General features: G+C 32.8%; 1 protein-coding gene across 4 annotated transcripts in view; it reads left to right on the top strand.

The window, feature by feature from the left end:
• LOC108753723 (hemicentin-2) overlaps positions 1-21,901 on the top strand; it is a 225,837-nt gene that overhangs the window by 174,531 nt on the left and 29,405 nt on the right. For all 4 annotated transcript variants that reach the window (XM_018495583.1, XM_018495586.1, XM_018495585.1 and 1 more), the window contains one exon: positions 2,544-2,678. In XM_018495583.1, coding sequence (XP_018351085.1) covers positions 2,544-2,678 — 135 coding nt within the window. The remainder of the gene's footprint in view (positions 1-2,543; positions 2,679-21,901) is intronic.

The raw sequence follows: 21,901 nt of genomic DNA, 5'->3' as shown, positions 1-21,901 counted from the left end.
TATATATATATATATATTCTTATAAAATTAATCTTAAATTTACTGGCAGGAGCGAAAAGAATTTCTCAAACGGCGAGAAATTTTTAATCAAAATACAATAGGAAATCGAGAAAAATTAATTAAAAAAACGCGATAATAGAAATATCACTTGATTAAAAAATGCTGTTATACTTAGCCGTGGGAAATGACAATTTATCGCTATCGTTTGTGGTCCAAGTGTATAGCCGAGAGATACACCATTTTACCGGACAACAGATTTTTCAAGACAGTTAAACGTACGGGGATTTAATTAACTGGGCTTTCGTCTCCTATTCACGGTTCTTTTGTACCGCGGAGTGACCCATCCACCGCTGCCGTGACAACAAGAGCATCAGCGCTTGTCAATTTCATCCTTTGTCATGCAAAAGCACACAAGACTTTGCGCCACTATTATAACGCGTCGTCCATAGAATATACTGTTTTATTAATGCGATTATACACCCGCGTACGACAATGGCGGATGCGCGCGTACGAGTCGAGATTTTCTCTCTCTCTCCCTCTCTCTCTCTCTCTCTCTCTCTCTCTTCCCCCCCCCCTCTCTCTTTCTCCGCCGCGTATTTTTCTAAAAACGAAAAAAATGAAGAAAGGAGGAGCAGCGGAGAACAGCGAGAGCAGCCAGGCGTTTCATGACGTTTCATAACCGCGATGTATACGTGGCCAGAAGGTGCTCGCATATAACGTTTAAAAAAAAAAAAGAAAAAGAAAAAATACCATCAGCCAGCATCCGACTGTATATTTATCCGCGGTGACATTTTTACCGCGACGCCCGTACAGCCGCACGACGCGCAGAGACGCATTTGCGAGGATGCAGTTCGGCGCGCCGCTCACAGTGAATCGGGATGAGAAAGAAGAAAGTTCTGCGCGTCAGAGGCGACCGGCGCTCGTCCAAGTTGGCAGCGGAACGATACACTTCTCAAACTCGCATAATGCTTTTTTATGAGCGCGGCGTATCTATCTACCTACGTATACCTACCTACCTACGGAGACCATTGTCCTGCAGCAAACTTTCCCGGAGACTTGCGGAGTTCGCTGCAACTGCAAACTGCAGCATCCCAGCGCACTAAAACGACATACGTATATCCGGCGTACATCCCACGGTACTCAGGAAGGATAGAGGGATGGATTTTTCGCGAACAAATGCGCTCGAAAAAAAAGGCCACTGTCGTTTTTCGTATATCACCGAAAGATGAAGAAAACAGTGCAGCGATAATATTCCGTTTACGATGTTTTAGCGAAGTTATATAAGGGAAATGTAAAATTTGAGAACAGAGCTTTCGGTACATATATAATTTAGGTACGTAATAATTTTATTCACGTTTTGTGATATTTTTTCGGTATATATAATTTCGGTATACAATAATAATTTCATTGATGTCGTGACATAATTCTTTTCTGTTTTTCATGGTTGAGAAGACTAGAAAGAGAGATTGATATAATATTCTTTTTTCTCTTGATTCTTTTCTCATATTGATTATAATACTGAGATAATATATTTTTATCATACATTTTATGCAACTAAATGTCACTATAGATCAGGATAATGAAAAAAATTATAAAACTGAGAATTTTTTAATTATTAACAGAGTGGAGCACTTTAAATTTTTATTAAAGCAAAATTATACATATTTAATTTATATATATATGCTATATATTCTAAACTCATCTATTTCAAGATTTTTTTGGTGAAAAAGATTGAAACATTGCCTGGAAAGCACTCCGTTTTACGTTGAATATTTAAAGGACTGCACTGAAAAACCTGGTATTTTAGGTTACAACATTTTCGAACAAAGTTGTCGATAAGCCGATTTTCATGTACTCGAAACCCGTTGAATTAATGCTCACTCAGCTTTCGCATTGTGCGTTTGCATACTTTGAAGCATACAATATTCGGCTCTGACCGAAAGTATGTAAAGTATTTTCAAATCGCGACAGTTAGCGAAAGTACTCATTATTTTAAAAAATTAAAACAAATAATGAGTTTTTGCCACGACTTAAATACGTGAATATGACTGTTAACGAAGTTTTTGATGCTATAATTGATGAACATTAATTAATTTATTTGTCACAATTTGTTGAAAAGTATCAAAGATATTTGATATTTTTAGTCAATAATATTTTTAGTCTTTTGCTTTTGTGTAGGAGCTACTATATATGAGACTGTCTGATATTTCAACAGAAATATTTTCATTTTACCTTTATGATTTGTTTTGATCCAATGTGCGTATGTATTACTGTATGCATATTATTATTATTTACGAAGTTAAAATAAAATGAATTGTAAGAATTCAAATATCACGTTTCTTTCTTAAATTTTCTTTCTATAGTTACTCCAAATACTTTATCGAACAATCTTATTGAATTTTGCCATTTTTTAATTAGAATGAGAAAAAAAAATTGTATAATCTGATTCTTTTTACATGAAAATTTTCTTCGCATTATATGAAACGTTATATTTAATTTTTTGTGCAAAATAATTCACAGCTGCTGTATTTTTTATTTTGCAGGTCTCGAGAAGTGCAGGGATACTGTCACACTTTGTCAATCTAAATATAGTGATACCAGAGGCGTTTATATTAGGAAGCGACGAGCATCACGTCGACGTAGGGTCTATCATAAATCTCGTGTGCATAATAGAGAAGGTAAGACACGCTACATGCCGCATTTGCGAGACGCTTACTTTATGCAGATACGAGCCCGCTAATAAATGTAAATAACAGAAATTTCTTGCGATAACGTGGAGACTATGCACGCAGTTTTCCTTTTAAACCGACCTCCTTTTCATCTCTCTATACAGTTATGTCGCGAAAGCTTGTGCGTTTGTACAGTATATCACGCGTTGCACGGATATTAACAAGTATTGATCGTTTTGTACTAACTATGTTTGATCATAGCGGCGTTTTAAATCATTTACATTTTTAATATGTTTACATTTTTAATATGTTTACATTTTTAATATGTTTACATGAATCGATCGGTGTCGTACACATCGCAAAATTTCATTTTATTATATAAGTATAAAATTGTTTCCTTTTTCATGAAATAAATGAAAGACGATCAATTTGACCTGATTTTCATCTTTATTAGCATCATTGCCCTGTCACTTGCTGTTTACGTAATCGTATTTGTAATGCTAAAAAATACGCTGTTTTAAATATCTATATTAACGGTCAAAATGTTCCGTTTTTCCCATTTTGTGTTTTTTTTTTAATATCGTGTTTTATATATACATATTTCCCCTTTATATGGAATTATTACAAATTCTTGAATCACAATTCAATTAATCGTTTTCTTAATCTTAGTAAATATCAGCACAGGTAATATTTCTGAAAAAAATATAAATCACGTGAAAAATTATCTCTAATCTCTCTGAAAAAGATTATCTCCAAATTTTAAATTCCAATATTTTTCGTTTGTAATAATAACTTGCATTATGTCCACTTAACGTTAAACCAGTTACATGAATTTTCAATGTGGAAACGAAAACTTCGATGATACACCAAGCCAGTGGATTGCATTGCAACGTAATTTTTCGATTTCATAAACAAAATTGCAAGGCGTACCCCTCGGGATATTCGCATGCGCGTGGAATTAATTATCATGAAGATGCGTTAATAGTAACCAGCTTCGCCGACTCGTTTTCATACGCTCGCGAATGCGGCGCGATATGACATTAACAAGAGTAATTCGCGCGTATCGTGCTTGTAATCCCGCATTCGTCGTTTCATTCGTCCTCCATAACATTTGACCTATATCCCCCGTATAGATTATTAACGTTTCCAGAAAGCGTGCGAATATACGCTGCCGTACTTTCCCTTCAAATATCGTAGCATTTCCCGTCCAAGGCGCAGCTCGGCATTCACGGATGTACATATGCCTGCGATATTTCAGTCATTTTATCGGATTCTGCCGCTTGTCTGCGGATTCCGCAATATGCAAACACGGCGCCGTACTTCCGCCCTTATTCGATATTCGCGGCGCTGTTCAACGGCGACGAAAGAAGAAATCGCGGGACCCGATGACGTTGATTCTATTTTAATTGGCAACTCTGTATACCAGATGCCCATTAATTAAACTGATAAATTAAAACCGCTGCGCCCGTGCCCTCGTAACTGTGGTGCGGCCGGAAATTGATTAAATTCGTGTTCCGCTCGACCTTTCGGCTGCGTGCCGACTATCCTCCATTCTCAATTTAACGGGGCGCCACCGAGTCACTTTGTTCTTTTATACCATTTCAATACGTACGTATATGTGTACGTGTTGATGCAAAAGTTTTTCCTTCGGAAGTGTCTAGAAGTCAGGTTGACGTTATTTCTTTGTTTAATTCGTGTTCTACTTATAGTACAGCCAATGAAATAAACATCATTAATTCCGCGATTGTAATTCGTAAGGCATTGTTATTCTGAATTCATTAGAAAAATTCGAGATGCAAACAAAGCGAAATGGCGCAGAAATACAGTTTTATTTACGTTTCTTACTCCTGTTGTTATATATAATTTCACAGTACTTTGCACCACTTTTATGTAAATTTAAATATTCTGTCTATGCTTTTTCTTCACCCATTATTGTACGAGAATAAGATAAAGAATAATATAAAGAGAATAATATAAAGAAATCAAAGAAAAAAACGAATTAGCTCAATACAGTCAAAAAAAAAGATACTCTCGATTGTCCTAAAATAACATCTTCATGTAATAATAAAATTATTCTGCTGTTCCATTAATCTGCATAAAATCCTACTAAATATTAGAAAGCATTTAATTATCAAAAATGCAAAATTTATTTGCGATTTCCACTGCAGAGAGTCATTATTATCGACTTTTACATACGTACATAAATTATAATTACGTTATCAAGAGTGTACGATTTTCGAGAAGACGTGTACGCAAAAAAAAAAAAAAAGAAAACGCGCAGTACCAGTAACATCGATTTCCTAAGTAATTGTCAAGCGCAGCCATAAATACCGTTAATTAAACTGATAAATTAAAAGTGTCACGGTACGGGGTATACCTGAAAATTGATCGCACGCATATCCGCGCGTACGGCACGTGTGACACGGATGTATATGTAGATGTATGCTTGCATGCAACCGCTCTTTACTTTTCACGCGAACGTGTCGAAACGCCAGAGCCGCCGGAATTTACAAAACGCGAGTCTGCACAAATACACCCCTGGGGATAAAAAGGTAAGAGTGCACCGGAACGCCGGAGCGCTCGCTAAATAAGGGCGAGCGAAATGCGGGCTGTTTAACTCCGGCAAGTGCAACCGGGTCGGCTTAACTTCGGAACGCAACCGCGCCTCTAATCTTACTTTGTCACGCGACCGCAGCAGTTAACTCTCTCCTTTCCGCCGAGACCGAACGGTCGGTGAACCGCATTCGGAAGAAAAGTGTGTGACGTTGCGGATCGTGGCAGGCGATACACCGCCCCTCTCGGCCCTCTCTTGCCACTTTTCGCAAGCATTTTTTGCTAAATAAGCTCGGAAATGGCGATATGTAAATTCAAATTGCACCGATATGTATCGATTAATAATATAATGCAATTCGTGTTTTTAACCGCCAATATAAATTCACGCTTCATTGGCTAATACAATGTATATATCGACGCAATGTATCTAGAATTATAAAAGTGATATCGGGCCCGAACTAATTGCGTCACGATCGGTAAACAATTTCATCGTTAAATCCGAGTGAATCCACCAACGCGACAGAAACTCTACATGGGGAAAAAGGGAATGAAATAATACTCTCCCCGTGCTCGCGTTCTCTCTGCGAATTGGGATTTTTTTCTCCGCGCATTTCGGATCCCACTGATCTCGCGGACGTCGTTTGCATTTTTAAGAATACAAATTACGAACTACAATATCTCGGCGTATATATTTTAATGAAATAAGATTACCGTGAAATATACAGTAAAATATCACGCGACTGCGGGGTGAAGTAATTTTTGTATAGCAAAAAATCGACGCACTCAAAATACAGGGTTTATTTATCAAAGAAAGAGAGAGAGAGAGAGAGAGAGAAAAGAAAAATTAAAAAGGAGAAGACAAAAATAGTAAGATAACTGTGCCCCGTGTGATTTACTCTAATTCTGCAATTTTTTCTAATTTTTGTTGACTTCAGAATTAAAAATTCATGATCGGATTTAAAACCGGATTTCTGAACATTAAAAAAAATATAACATTTTTAAATATTTTCAGAAATGCAGTAAAGATTTGAAGAAAAAATAGCATCTAGGTCATATTGTACATATATACCCAACAAATATATGTTACCCTCTTTTTTTGTTAGAGAAATATTGAAAAAAATGAAAAATAAAGTAATCTAATATTACTTTTATAAGTTTATTAACATATTGACATGTTTTTCGACATGTAAGAATACACAAGGAACTGTTTTCCAAACAATTGACTTATTTACTTGTTTATTTATCTACTTATTTTCATGATGTTCAGCAGATAAATTAGAATCCATTGTCTGGAGTAACAAAAGCACCAAAAAACATTACAATCGATATGTGCACATTGTATACTCAGTATGCCTAGGTTGACTACATTCATTCTACCTTACAAAGGATTTTCTCTCTTCAGTTATAAACAAAATGTTAAGACGAAAATATAAACTGAAACAGCGTTGTAACATACAATATAAACGGAGCTACGATAAAATGAACTACGAAAATTAATAACCAACTCTTGGTAGAAAGTAATTACTTATGAAATGTTGTATCATGACCACACGATGTTCTACATTTTGCTTTACTAACAATAACAGAATAATCAAATTAAGCAATGAACTGATGCAATCGAGACAGATGAACAACCTGTGCGACTTACTAGTGTTATCTATTAAATTCACCGTATAATAAACGAGTAGGTCGCATAGGATATTAGGCCGCAGAGTCGAGTTTTTTTTTATACTATTTTGATATTATATATCACAAGACGAGTTATTACAATGATATATTACCAACCTAAAAAAATTAGGAAAAAAATGATTCCCACGAGAAACTAATATTCGCCGCACGTTGTCGTTAAATTTCACGCGTGCATGTTATAGCTTTGCGTCATTGGTTACGTTGTACACAATTGTCGCGTCCCAGAGAGAGAGAGAGAGAGAGGGGGGGAGGAGGGAGGAATAGGAGATAGGAAGCGAGAGAGAACGAAGAAGTACGAGAGAGAACATCGATCGATACGGGCGCGCTTACGTTCGCTCCATCCGAGCTTAAAGAGGAAATTTTGGAATTGCCATCACAGACAAAGTTTTGAACTTTAAAGCAAGAGATAAAGCTCTCCCTCATCCCCGTATTAGGGGAAAGATTTCATTGGGCCACTCAGGTATAGCGTAGATAAAAGTTGCCGCGAATGGGAGACAAGTGTCTCGCCCTCTCTGAACTCTCTTTAATGCGTAATAAGTATTCTTTTACTCGCACGAATAACATGTAAATCTTGTAAAAGTTAATGTTCCCGCGTTACTTATCATCTTGCAAGGATATTTCAGTTTTTAAAAATTTACTATCGCTATCTTGATACTAAAACGTTGTATGTCGTTTATTTTTATTTGACAGAAAGATAAATGCTCTACAAGCTGATATGAGATTTCCTTCATTTCAATATCGAATCGTTGAATGATACTGTGATCAATTTTATTGCGAAGTATTAATACATTTTTAACCGAACGTTTTACTCAAAAAGTGCTTGAAGCAGATTTTTTTATTTCACAACATTTAACGAAAATAAAAAATTTTATTTATAAATAAAAAAATTAGAAGGAAATAAACCACAATAAAAAGTCGTAGACAAACATAATTATAAATTCTAAAACGAAAAGTTTACCAATTTTAAACTGTAATAACTTTGCATGATGATTTAAATTATATCTAAACACGAATAAACTCGTCTGTCAATAACATTTGAACAACATAAGCTGATACATCTTTGTTTAATAATATCTCAATGTACTTGTTAAGATATCAAATTTGATAATTTAGCAATAAAATGCGCATTCTTTTTGTCTCATTATTGCGATTCAGATATATTCTAATTATTCTATTTTCGTAAAATTAATAAACACAAATTTAATAATGTACGTAATTCAACAATTGAAGGAAACTTTCGCAAAATAAATATAAGATACTTTAAAAATAAGTTATATTACTTTTTTTCCTTATTTTTACGAAAAAATATAATTGCAACAAATATACATTGTATATCGTAAGAAAGAAATATTTGTTTTCTTCACAGCATTTCTCTGATTGAAAAGTCAATGGAATTAATACAAATAGTTTTCAAGTTCAGTTGAGTCATCGTTTTAATTCTTTAGTATCATCAGATTATAGTTATTGTAGTGATAATTATTATTCTAGTCAGGATGATCATTTTCCCTTCTTTCGTCAAATTACAATTAAGTTTCTTGACGTTATCAACATAATCTTTCATTGAGTGATATGCGCGTAAGACTTTTGTATTCATTAATGTTTAAATTATACGTAATGTTGTGTAATTTTCAAACTTGTGCGTACGGCAAATACATATGTTGCAGTATTGTATTTTGATTTATAGCTTTGTATTTATTTTACAGCTTTGTCATAACATTAACTCTCTAACACCACCACGAAATTTTTTATCATAGTTTACACTCTGAACTGTTAAGGAAAATAGCATATATTTTTTATGATTCCGGACTGCAAAATTTGAAAAAATTTTTGTTCACCTGTAAAGCCTTTAACAATAAGTTTTTATTATATATATAATAACTGAACTGTATTTTATTTATTTTTTACACATTGAAATCTAAATAAGAATTTTGAGAAAACGTGATATCGACTGTACTTTAAAAAGTACAAAGTGAAGTGCTGAAGGGTTAATAGTTTTGCTATAAATATTAAATTAAAACTAAAATTTTTAAAACTTGTGTTATATATTACAAAAGAATATGTGAGGTTTACCTTAAAACAGTTGTATACAATAATTTCTGCTTATTTCCTGTTGTAGCTATTTCGAATTTCCGAAATAATGTCTAATGAAAAATATGTAACTAGGAAAGAATATTAATCACTATATATGTAAACATTGAACTTATAATCTTTTCATTCTAAACAGAAAGTCGAAAAATTAAGAACTATAATTACAAGTTTGCAAGCAACATTCCGTGCACTTTTTCTGGTATAATTTTGTCTAGGATTACAAACACCTCTTTAATTTTCATCTGAATGTTTAAATTCTTTTTTAGAAAAAATATTTTAAGACATTGCTATTAGTCCGACAATTTTCTGAAATATAGTGCAGAATGTACAAAACAAGACACAAAATATTTTCCAATTGCGTAATTTTTTGTAATCATAACAAAGTAAATTTTACCATATTTTAATTTAATTTTTTTAACTTGCATTTTATTTAATATAATTTTATTTAAATAACTTATGTAAAACGATTTTTAAAACGACGCAGTATATATAATTAAGTTTTTTACGCAATTAATTAAATGTAAACAGATTTCCCTAATACAGTATCAAATATGATACAGCATCAAATACAAGTCGATATATTAAATATGTATTAACATTTAATATCTTTTTAATAGATTAGTTTTTATCTTTTTATAAATTTGCTCTTATTTTATATTTTTATATAATATTTATATTCTGTAATATAAAATTCAAGAAATTGTCAAAATTATTTTGATATTTTATTATAGATATATTTAAAAATATTTACTTAAAAATAACACATAATATATAATGAACACATTATATGTATCATAGTACAATATCATGATATTATTGAGTGTGGAATAATATTTTGCTACCTATATTTTATGTCGATTCGAAATTATTCGAGTCACTTGGGCACGATCAATAAGAGCGTGTCGTACTTCCGTTTCTCGTAAATGGAAAACCGTTAGAGTATATATGCGGTATATGTAACGCATAAACGATAATCGAACCATTCTCACGATTACTTTTCGATAAAGGAACCGAAGGAACAATACCTTCTCGCATACAGCAGGAGCATAATGAAGATACCAGTTTATCTTATTTTCGTCCACCGCTATGTTTTTAAAATCGTGCAAAAGCCGCTTACAGATAAGCACCTACACGATACTTCCATTTGCCGATTGGACAAAAATCAATATGCCCGCCATAAGCCAATAGGTAGAATTTTTTAATCGTCGCGAGTGCCAGATACTGTAGTGATGCAAGCCGATTGCATCGATTTGTAGTGATTCATGGCGCATTATGTTCTGTCGACATTCATACAAATGAAGAGAGAGAGAGAGAGAGAGAGAGAGAGAGAGAAATGTTTACACTTACTTAACTGTATTAAAACTGAATCACAAAAGTGAGAGAGAGAAATCACAAGTATACATAAATCCTTTCCAAAAAGTATTGACAATTACGAGATTGATGTAAAACAATAACGAATTAAAAGCGAAGCTTCGATTAAGCCCGAATATTAAATATTATAAACTTTCTCGATATATGGATTATTATTTCAGTAAAAAAAACATTTATGGAACATTTTAACAATACATTCATAGAATAGTGAAAAGTATGATAGAACAAAAGTTTTAATTATATATGATTAAAAACAAGAAACAAAAACGTTCATATATATTCAAACAATAAAAAAAAGGAAAGACTTATGAACGAACAAATAGATGTATATCTAATAATTACTTTTAATATCAGAGAGAACATAAAGAGATAGGATTCTTTATGATGGCTATAAAGTAAGCCGAAACGTCTCATCTCTTTACGTTGTAATATTAAAAGTTCTTATTAAATAAACATCTTATTTGCTCGTGTATAGGCCTTTTCTTATCTTTTTATATATGATAAAATTTTATAGGTAACGATCTCTGGTTATAATCAGCACGAGACAAATGTTTCCGACAAAAAGTAAACTATAGATAATTGGTGATGACAACACGCCGTCGTTGTCACCTTATAGATAACGAATCCGAAAGGCGAGAGAGTAAATTCAGAAAGACGAATACAGACATGAATCTTACGGTAATGAAGCACGGCTTGATTAAACCGCGACTTGATAGCACGCCGTACAAAATTATGATAGAGCCAATTAAACTTTCGGCAAAATTCTCATTAGCAGCCATGCGGAAGCCAGAAGCAGCTGAAATCATTGCATTTCGCGGAAACCCGTCGCCGCCGGTTTTCTCGTTAAAAATATCGATCCCTCCACGGCCTAGTTTCTGCCGAAGAAGTATCGTCTACGAAACGACTTTCTTTCTCGCTGAGCTATAAAACGGTAATAAAAATCACGCGAAGCTATCGAAGTCTTCGTGTGGTGACATTTCATAGATTCGCGTGTTCGATACGGCGCGCGGAAGGCCGATATATACATAAAAGTAGGCTCAAGTGAAATGCTTAAATAAAGCGCTCACTTACAATAACGACGAAAGATGAAAATATATGATGACATAGCAATGTATGCAATTGCCAAATAACGTGACAGCTACAATATAGTTTTGATAGCACCGTTATTCAACATTTTATACTGAATACAAACGATAATCTCTCGTAAAATTCCTACAGTATATTCTATCTTGTATAAAATAGGAAATAATGAAGTAAATTTTTAGTGTCATACTTTATTACTGAGATACTCTGTAATTCGGATAGAATTTGAAGATTACATGAAAATGGATTGTGTATTATTGTTGTGTGTGTGTGTGTGTGTGTGTGTGTGTGTGTATATATATATATATATATATATATATATATATTCTCATTCAGACTTGAATATATTAGAGGAAACTGTAATAATTGTGGACTTTCATTTTTTTATCAAATTTTTTATTTTTTAATTATATTCAAATCAATGATGTTGCAAACGTTAATTTATTTAATCTAAGTTTAATATAAAGCGCACTTAAAATGATTAAAATAATTCATAAAATAAGAAAAATTGTTTAAATAAAAAAAGACATTATGATGTGACTATCTGAATGTGATGATAAAGTTGTTCCTCTTCCCTCCCCCTATATTTTACAGAATTTGGTGTCTCTAGATCTGTTTGGACTTCCTACACGAAATCTAAATAGCTTAAATTTATAGGAAATTTTATATTTAATGTTATCAGATTGAAATATATTAGATTCAGAAATTTCTTTTCACGAATCTCTTTTTATGAATATTCTCCTAGGAATACTCTTCCGTTGATCCTGTCCTCGTAAATGTTTATCACTTCTTCCTTGCTTCGTAGATACCTTTAGGGATCTTCTAAAATCATTTTAAATAATAACTAAAAATTTTTAACGAAAAACAATACTATGCAATTAATGCAATATGCGAGATTCATATTATCCACTTGTTAAGTGAACAAATATAGAATTAACAAAATTTACATTTAATTATGTCTCAACGAAAATATAGTTATCCAAGCTTATTTAACTTATCAAAATAAAAGAACAAAGCTTTAAGAATTAATTTGAGATATAAACTTGTAACTTACGAAATCACATTAACTTGACATAAAAAAATCATATGAAAAAACTGTAATATGTCTCGCAATAGATAAATATCAGTTGTTGAAGTGAAAAGGTTGCATTAATCGTGACAGCAATTGTTTCACAACTTCGATACTTATCTGAAAACCAAACATTTTAGAAGAAATGGTGTTAGTTATAATAAAATTTTAAATAGAGTTTACACTATTATTTTTTTCTCTAATATATCACGAATGTTTAAGGGTAACAGATATTCAAGAGAAAAGAATTGATAATTCTGTCTCGCGCGAAACTGACGCGTAATGTACGCTGTTAAAAGATGGGATGGGATAACAAGGAAATTTCTTTGTTAATGCGAAAAGTGGTCCAAAGGACTAGTGTTTTTAAAATTAACGATCCATCCTTTTGACACAAAGACTTATGTCGTTAATTGCCTGCGTGGTCTTTCATCACAAGCTGTTAGGATTGTAAACGGTGGAGAACAGCCGTTTGCGGCAATCGTAATGTGTATATGATACCGTACTATTGTATGTGTAATAATTGAGAGAATATGTGAAAGGGTGGTAAAACCAGGCATTAATTTTCACAGTTTCTAGTGGAAACACTTCAAAAGCCCAAGGAAAAAGGGAGAGTCTATCCTCGTCTTTTATACACTCGCTCTAGCTAGTCCGTAATTATAATCCCCCAACCGTAAACATCATGTACATGCGTCCACGTATAGTCGCAATTTATAGCGTTAATTTACATGCATACTTTGGACAAATTCAGCAGCAAAGTATGACTACCGAACGCACACAAAGCGGACTGTAATTTAAAAGTTACATTTGTAAAATTTACGCTTAGTATATGAAGTATTTCAGAATTTATTAGAAATAAAGCTCCATTATATTGTAATTGTTACTGATAATTTCGCCGTGATGTAATGATTGTGATTTGTATTTTTGCAGCGTCACATTTGAAAGCATATTTTTTCCAACATGGATCAATATCATCAAGATATACCATTAGGTTAATCATAATTTTTTTCTTATTATTTCCATAATAATTGTATGCAATGATGAGACTGTCAAGCAGATTGGTATTTTTCTTTATAACTGAACACACTTGACGCATAATTTGTCGAAGTCATAACTCTTTTCTACTTGCATAATAACTGTAAACTTTTAACAGATAATGTTGAACAATAAAAGTATCGATTTCCTGTGCCGCGTGCAACAATTATGCTAAATTATTATTGTAGTCAGTAACTTGAAAACATCGCTTAACGAATTTTCCTTAAAATTCCTTTGGCACAACCACCACAGCAAGACGCGGAAGTAAGTTTCAAATTCAATTTTACGTTGCGTCAGTACTTTTAACGAGGAGGTAAAACGTTTTGTGCAATAAGCGCCCTTGTCGTCTCTCCAAGAGGATCAACGTCGGTCCTCTGTAATCTTGACGTGTAATTCTTCAGCAGCAGTAAATTATAATTATATTTTATCATCTCAGATATAATACATATAACCATGAAATTTAATCACATCAACAAAACATTCAGTCTCGAAAATATTTTTCGTGCGACTTTTGCATAAAAGCCTTTTTTTTCACATTTTCTACTGAAATTTAATAAAATAAAAATTTTTCTAAAAATTGGAAGTAGCAATCAAAAATATTTTCTGTACAATATTTCTACCTATGATTTCGTATAGAAGTCTTTTATGATGCTGGAAATATTTTCGACGACCAATATCCATCGTGACGAGTGTTATATACAGCGAGTTAAAATATCACGCGGCGAGAGTCTCATCCTTCCAACATCCGCTCTTCATAAATAGAGACAATACGTGAATGCACGTGTCAGTTTTTTAGAGGCTGATCCATCTAGGAATATTAGCCTTAAATCTCGAGATAATATTTAAACTTTCAACTGAGTCAGCCTGGGTAAAAGAAAGCCTCTGATATAAGCTCTTTGCCGGACATAAGCTTCGCTCTGAATACGACGGATGACCGAACACACATAGACAGATATATTCTTTCTTTCTTAATAATTCCACGTAGGCATATTAGGAAATCTTGTAAGGAAAAAGACCCATCATATCTAATTTCAAAGAATACTGTTGTTTTTCGATTTCTGCTGTTAGATGGAAACAAAAGAATTATATTGCGCGGAAATAGAAGAATTATAAACGTTCAAAAAGTACTTTTGGCACCACGATTAAAATGATCATTAAATAATATAATTCAGACGAATGAAAAAATATATATACTGTCTGGAAAAATATAGAATATACTATATATTAGAAAAGAAACAAATTAGTATAAAAAACAATAGATGTATTTTAAACAACATTTCATTTTATAATTATTCTAAGAAATATAATTTAAAACGCCTGAGTTATACATAACGATATTTTAAGCAATTGAAAACATTACTAATTAAAAAGTAATCAATAATTAATAATAAGTAATAAGCAATTAATAACAGCGCCTATACTTTTTTTGATTTTCTGATATTGACTTCAATTAAATTCTGACACATTTATTATTCATGCTTATATAGACATTTGAGAATAAATAATTAAATTTATTTCTTATACTTATCTATCATTTTTGACAATTTTTACGTATAAATAACTATTTTTTTATTTATAAAGTATTTTATATAAATGATCTCTTATAACACCTTACTAAAGACATTTTAACGACACGATGCATGGTAAGTTTACGTCAAGCGGCATCTAACATGCCTTGTAATTCGTCAGCGTTTTGCCATTAATTTGCTAACCGAGTTACACGCCCCAATAAGCGCACCACCAAATTTCTACCGCGCGATTACGTGCTCCATTAATAAACCTCACGTTAATTAACTACATACTTAATTAATTAATCTCGAGGCCCGTTTGACGTCGATAACATGCACGACTAATACTTAAGAAACTTGCCAGTCTCCGTTTTGATGCGAGACGTCTAGTCAACTGACGTTTACATGACCGCTGCTCCTTTTTGACATAAGTCAAATTAAAACAGTGTGTGATGAGAAAGACTTCGAAAATTATATCGACGCTCATTTTGTCCCGTCGCGTTTCGACTATTTGCTAGAAATCTTCAACAGCATCCATATAGAAATTTCCCAAAATTTCCAAATCCATGGCAGCATATAGATTACGATCAAAATACTTAATTTGATCCAAATATAATATAGATATATTATCAATATATAGAAGTTAATATTTATCTAAAAGTATAGGGTTTTTTTTTAATACAATTAAGCGACGAGGGCCATATTCAGTTAAAATAAATCGTGCTGCCTAATAATATTTTTGTATAAATTTTACAGTTCCCAGTTCAAATTACGCGTCGATTATTTATTGATTTTAAAATCTAAACTTAAACTGGAGCATGTAATATCACAAATTAAATTAACAAGCAATTTAATCATACTGATGTTAATGAGCATCTTTAAAACACTAAAGAATTTATTGTGAAAAGTATGGATTTTATAATTGAAACAAAAAATAATACGAATATTCTCTCATGTATCGGATATTTTACATTTTATCACTTTTTTTATAAATAGAATGGAATGAAGACTAAAATAAAATAAAGAAATCTGTTTTTTGTACACATTATTTATTCGAAGGAAGGAACTTTAATTAATGAAACAATTTCTCATACTGTTTTAGAAACAAAATTCAGAAATTAGAATCGATATTTTATTAACATCATAGTACAATATGTAATGTCAAAATCTAAATTAAAATGACAATTTTCGTCGCATGTTGATTTGATAACAATACGAAATGGGGCGTATTATTAAGTTAAGTGACATTGTTTGACATCGAAACTAATAATATTTTCCAGATACAGTTTGAAATAATATGCTATACTAAAAGATAATCTCTTATTTTATAGAATTACAATTTCGTGCAGCACGACAGTTTCGCTAAATCTGACAGGATCGATTCGACTAGAGAATGCTATTTAGCAAGCGTCACTAGGGGGATTTCTAGTTCAACGGCATCTTATTCTGTCTTGAGAATGACTTCTTGACGATAATAGAGCATGCAGAAGCGTCGCGCGATTTCCGGAGCTGCTTGCGACATACATTTCTGCACGTCGCGCGACGCCAGGCGCGCCAGTTGCGCCTGACGTTCATCGTACGACACCGGGACTAATTACGGTGCCTCTCCTATTTAACGGTAAACAGGACACTGCACAGCATCTTCGTTCGTATCTTCCCGCTTCGTGGGCTCCCTCGAGACGACCCACTCTCCAGAATTCTTCGACCCACAATCAAAAGTGGGTCGATGGTAAACGACAATTATCACTTCAATGCTTGATCCGAAGCATAAACGATGGAAGGAATAATACGATGATGTTGCGAACCTGACTTGGTAACTGTTAAATTTAATATACTAAAACAATAGTTAAATTTCACACTATATATAGTTCTAAATTTAATCATTGTTTTAATATAAAATAACAATTGAGTTAGGACAGTGGCGACTTTAGATTAAATTTGATTGATTTAACAATGATAATGTAGAATTGTTTGGGCTAAATTTTCAACAAGCACAGACAATCTTCCTTTATATAGCACGTTCTTACTAACGTCAGATATTATTAGCGCGAGACACTGCTGTGTCTCTTGGTTCAATCTTTGTTTATTTTCTTTAATAGACAATACATAAATAAAAAAATAAAAATAAAACTTTTATCTCTAAATATTGTAAATAAATTCTTATTTATTCTCTAGGGGTTGTCTGTATAATTTTTTTCGAAAAAATAATCTTTTAACTTGAATTTTGAAAATATAGCATTTTTAATATAAATAATTATAAAACTAGAGAATAATTAAAACACATTACAATTTTTATCCCGCTAAATTGGATAATGGCACATTGTATGCATCATATAAAATTCATGCATGAGTGCTTGTATTTGCATACGCGTATAATTTTGTACGTTTGCACGTACGTGCATTGAAACTATTCATATTTCGGGAAGCATTCCGAGCATTTCGTTTTTATAGAACGATTCTTAAACTCGTGTCATACTACGTATTACGCAAATTGGATTTGGATTGCGAATTTTTGCAGAACGATCCTTAAGCTCGTGTCATACTATATATTACGCAAATTGGATTTGGATTACGAATTACGAATCGTTGATCAATTAATCTGATTCGCTAGTCAATAATTCACAGTTCCCAATCTGAATTAAATTCGCGTTCGCAAAGCGTAATGTAATACAGGCTTTGAGTTCAGATTGCCGTTCAGATCGAACGTTATCTACAAAAGCAAACTGGCTTACTTCAGCTGTTGTTCGACTTTAAAGCCGTCGTAAAAAAAAGTATCTGAAGTTCCAATCAAATTCCAAAAATATGTGCGTGATATCGTCATTCGCGCAATACTTCATATATGAAGGATGAGCTCAGTGAGAAATGCGCGCTCAAGGCAATAAAAGTGCCTTCATAGTATATAAAATCTACAATAAATGGAATTTTTTTTTTTTTGAATTTATCTTTATTTCACATTCTGTTTAACCCGATTGATATATTTAAACTTGATATGTAAATACGCGTAAAATAAATAAAATATGTAAATAAAGGTGCAGTAATGTTCTACAAATTTATTATTCTACAAATGGCATTAAATTCTTTTCTTGTTTCGTAATTATTATTCGTATAATCCGCGCTTATTTAAAAATAATGTATTATTCTTTATTTGTTATAAAAAAATTATCTGTGTTATTACATTTCATAAGTAGATTAATATCTCCTATAAGGTATAAAGAGAAGTGACTTTCTCGTGATTATCATATGAAATTCAATAGACTATCATTCGTGCAATAATACACAAATAATATGTGGATTACGTACGAGAGACCTATTATTACCGTCGGCAATTTATTTATATTCCGATTAGAAAATTCTGTAAGAATAGCATATTTGCGAAATGAATCGAAAGCAATGAAAAATACGTAGCCCCGAGCAAATCCGTCTTAACTCGTGCAACTACAATGTTTATATTGTATTTGTATCACTAATGGAAATCACGTATCATAGCACGAGTATTTCAGTATTTTTCTCTGTAAAATATAATTTATGAGCTTAAGTGTATATAAACGGTTTGATGCAGTGATATGAAAAAGTACACAGATTTAATAAACTGGAAGGCGTGTGAATTATAATTATGCAACGTGTTGTAACACGACAATGACACGCATACAGCAATTTATTATTTTATAAAAATAAATAAAGAACAACAATGAGTTTATAAGTCTATAAGATTTAGTTACAGAGTTCCATCACATCAGTTTGTAGAAAGTTCCACAAATCACATTTCTTATATAAGTAACGCAACGTAAATATATTGTATAAATTTAATAATGTTTGTGAAAGCGATTCTCGCTTGCCTTTTGAATTGTTGACTGCGACATTTTACATGCCATCAACGTCGAAATATGCGAAACGCGCGTGATAAGAATCGATTAGAAATTATCGTGCGTGGTTTTCAAATGGCCAGAATACCGATTAATCGAATTTCGTTGCGCTGAGTCCGTTTTTTGAACGTGTCTCTTTAATATTATGATCGGTATCGGGAAAATTCGATGTGGAAATTCAATTCTACCGTAACTCGATTTATCAGCGCGCTTCCTCGAATGTACGTAGCCGCAACGTCGAAAAAGAAAAGTCGACGACGACATGTGATTAAGGGATCGAAGGAGTTTTGCCACCGATCGATATGATACGCTCGATCACATGGGCGATCGAGGAATTTTATACTTTTTGCGATACTTTCACAGAGATATTCCACCGCGCAGGGAACGCCTTTAAATCTCCATTTGCTTCATTGATTCCAAATGCGCGGATTACCAGGATTGCCACTAGCAGCAGAGCCACTCTGCTTTCTTACGTGACGATAATATCAGATGACTCTATGAAATTGCAATTCAAGGATCATGTTAAGTTCCGCGTGCGTCAACGAAGTGATAAAGTCGCGAATGATACAGTCACCATCAAATCTTAATGTTCGTGTTAAAAAGACTTATAATAATAAGATAATAAAAACTTACGCATACTGGAAAAAACGATTTTGCTAAAATATCTAAAAATTTAGCCAACATTAGGTGATACAGTCAATTTTAATCTCTTTAGATCGACACGTTTTTAGAAATTATCTTTACAAATATGATATTTTATATAAATGTTTTGTTTATTTTTTATATAGAAATTATGTTGTATAGAAATTATACGAAAAACAAACTACATATTTTATGACTAAAATAATTATTTGCTTGTATGAATACTATAATTACTATAGTATTTCCTGAAATACACAAGTGACATTAAAATGAAAGCTATTTTTTTGTATATTTTATTCATAAAAAATATGTTACTGCCAACTCTGTAACATGTGACAACTAATCCTGAAGCTAATTATCACATTTTCGCAACTTTATTTAAAATTATAATTAAATAGTTTATTTATACGATTATTGTATTTAAGAATATTTTTTAATACCTAAGTGATCTAAGAGATGTACAGGTCTATTGTAACGTATATAGTGTTTCAAAATTTGATATTCATTTTTTTTCTATAAATTATTTAAATATTATAAAAACCGGCTCTAGTCTCCTCTGAACTACGGATTTAAAATGCAATTATAAAATGAATCTGAAATAACAATATTATAAATTAAATTGATCGATTATTTAATAATATTGCTAATAAGCATTTTAAAACACTCATTTCAAAATCAATAGTAAATGACATGCAATTTATATAGCATACGTATGAAATACATATTTAGAGTTTACATATAAATGTTATTAGGTATCAAGATGCCTTGATTGCATTGACTCTTTCTTCACTTTTGATTTATTCTTATGAATAAATTAATCTAATCTCTATCTATCCATATAAATTTATTATTACACAAAAAAAATATATATAGGTATATTTTATTCTTAAATATTTTGTATGATACTAACTCGCTACTGTGGACGTGTAAACACATCTAGCAAATGACATACTATAAATGCTATGTTTGTGTTTACATGACTTTCGACTTTCACATTTTTTAATACTTTTTAATATTTAAACATTAAAGAAATATAGGTAATAGAATATTTCATACACGCACGATTCATTTGTCAAAAGTATTCAGCTCTGAAAGAGTAAAAATAGAATTTTTATATCTACTACATATATATAAAAATCTATATATAAAGAATGGAATATTGAATATATTTCGTTTGTATTATATCTCGAATGCATCAACACATAAATCTGTCACGTTGATGGCATGTCCGATAAATAATACTTGCCGGGCAGACATACAAGAGATCTGATAAGTACATTGATCTCGGGTCACCCTCGATAATCAGAAGCGCCCTGTAGGCCCTCCTCATCGTCGTAATCTCAGGGAAGTCTGCGCGAGTAATCGTGTGCAGTACCGGGGATGACTCTGCTCCATTCCGGCAGACGACGACGACCCTCTCTTATCGGGGCGTCGAATTGCTAATCTTCGCTAAACTCAGCGAACGGAAATCCAGTTAAGTGGGTGTCGCGACCGGCGACGGGGGCGGCATACACGGAGAGATCGAATTTCCTTTCGGACGCGGCAAAACTTGGGGGACAGTTTGGCACCCGATACCTACCTTCCTACCTACGATCATTCCTCTGCCCTCTCACCATCCTCGTTGGCCCTTAGGGCCGCCAATACGTCTCAACACAAGGAACTGAACGACCCATCATCTTATACATTCCCCGTTCTATCTACTACTCAACGTCCATGGAAGTTAGTTTAGCCCTTCTCTATCCTTAGGGCTGCTTAATCCATGATGAGCAATCTAAATCTTGTTTCCAAGATTTCTTATTAATCTCGGAATTATTACACACTAATTCCGTAATATTCTTCCACATATAAAATCCCTTACGATCGTTTTATATTATATGGAAGATTCCACAGATTTTATTACTTGTAAATAAATAAGAATGAATGATTTAATGACGCAGATATTTAATGCGAGATAAGTGTACTTTCCTATATATAAATCAAAAGATACATTCGTCCGTTTCAGTATCAATTACAGATAACCATATTACACACAAGTATGCATACGCGCACGCATATTTGTAACCATCCCCTCGCGACGTAGAGTTTCGTTCCGCAATACTCAACTGCTATAGAAATGAATCCAGCAGACACTGATGTGTCGACCGATGCACGACCGATTTCACCCGCTCCCTAACTAGGGCTTTTTCTATCTCACGAATTGTTGGCCGGCGTTGGATGCAAGAGAAATGGAGAAGCGGCGCAAAACGAGAGCTAGAGGGGAAGAGAGACAGGAAGAGAAAGAGAGAGAGAGAGAGAGAGGGGGGGGGGGCGAACAGACAAGGAGAAAAAAAAAGA

Source organism: Trachymyrmex septentrionalis, unplaced genomic scaffold (genome assembly GCF_001594115.1).
Source record: "Trachymyrmex septentrionalis isolate Tsep2-gDNA-1 unplaced genomic scaffold, Tsep1.0 scaffold70, whole genome shotgun sequence".
In the NCBI taxonomy this organism is placed as follows: domain Eukaryota; kingdom Metazoa; phylum Arthropoda; class Insecta; order Hymenoptera; family Formicidae; genus Trachymyrmex; species Trachymyrmex septentrionalis.
The sequence above is the reverse complement of the archived record's forward strand: the minus strand, read 5'-3'. Positions and strand labels throughout refer to the sequence as shown.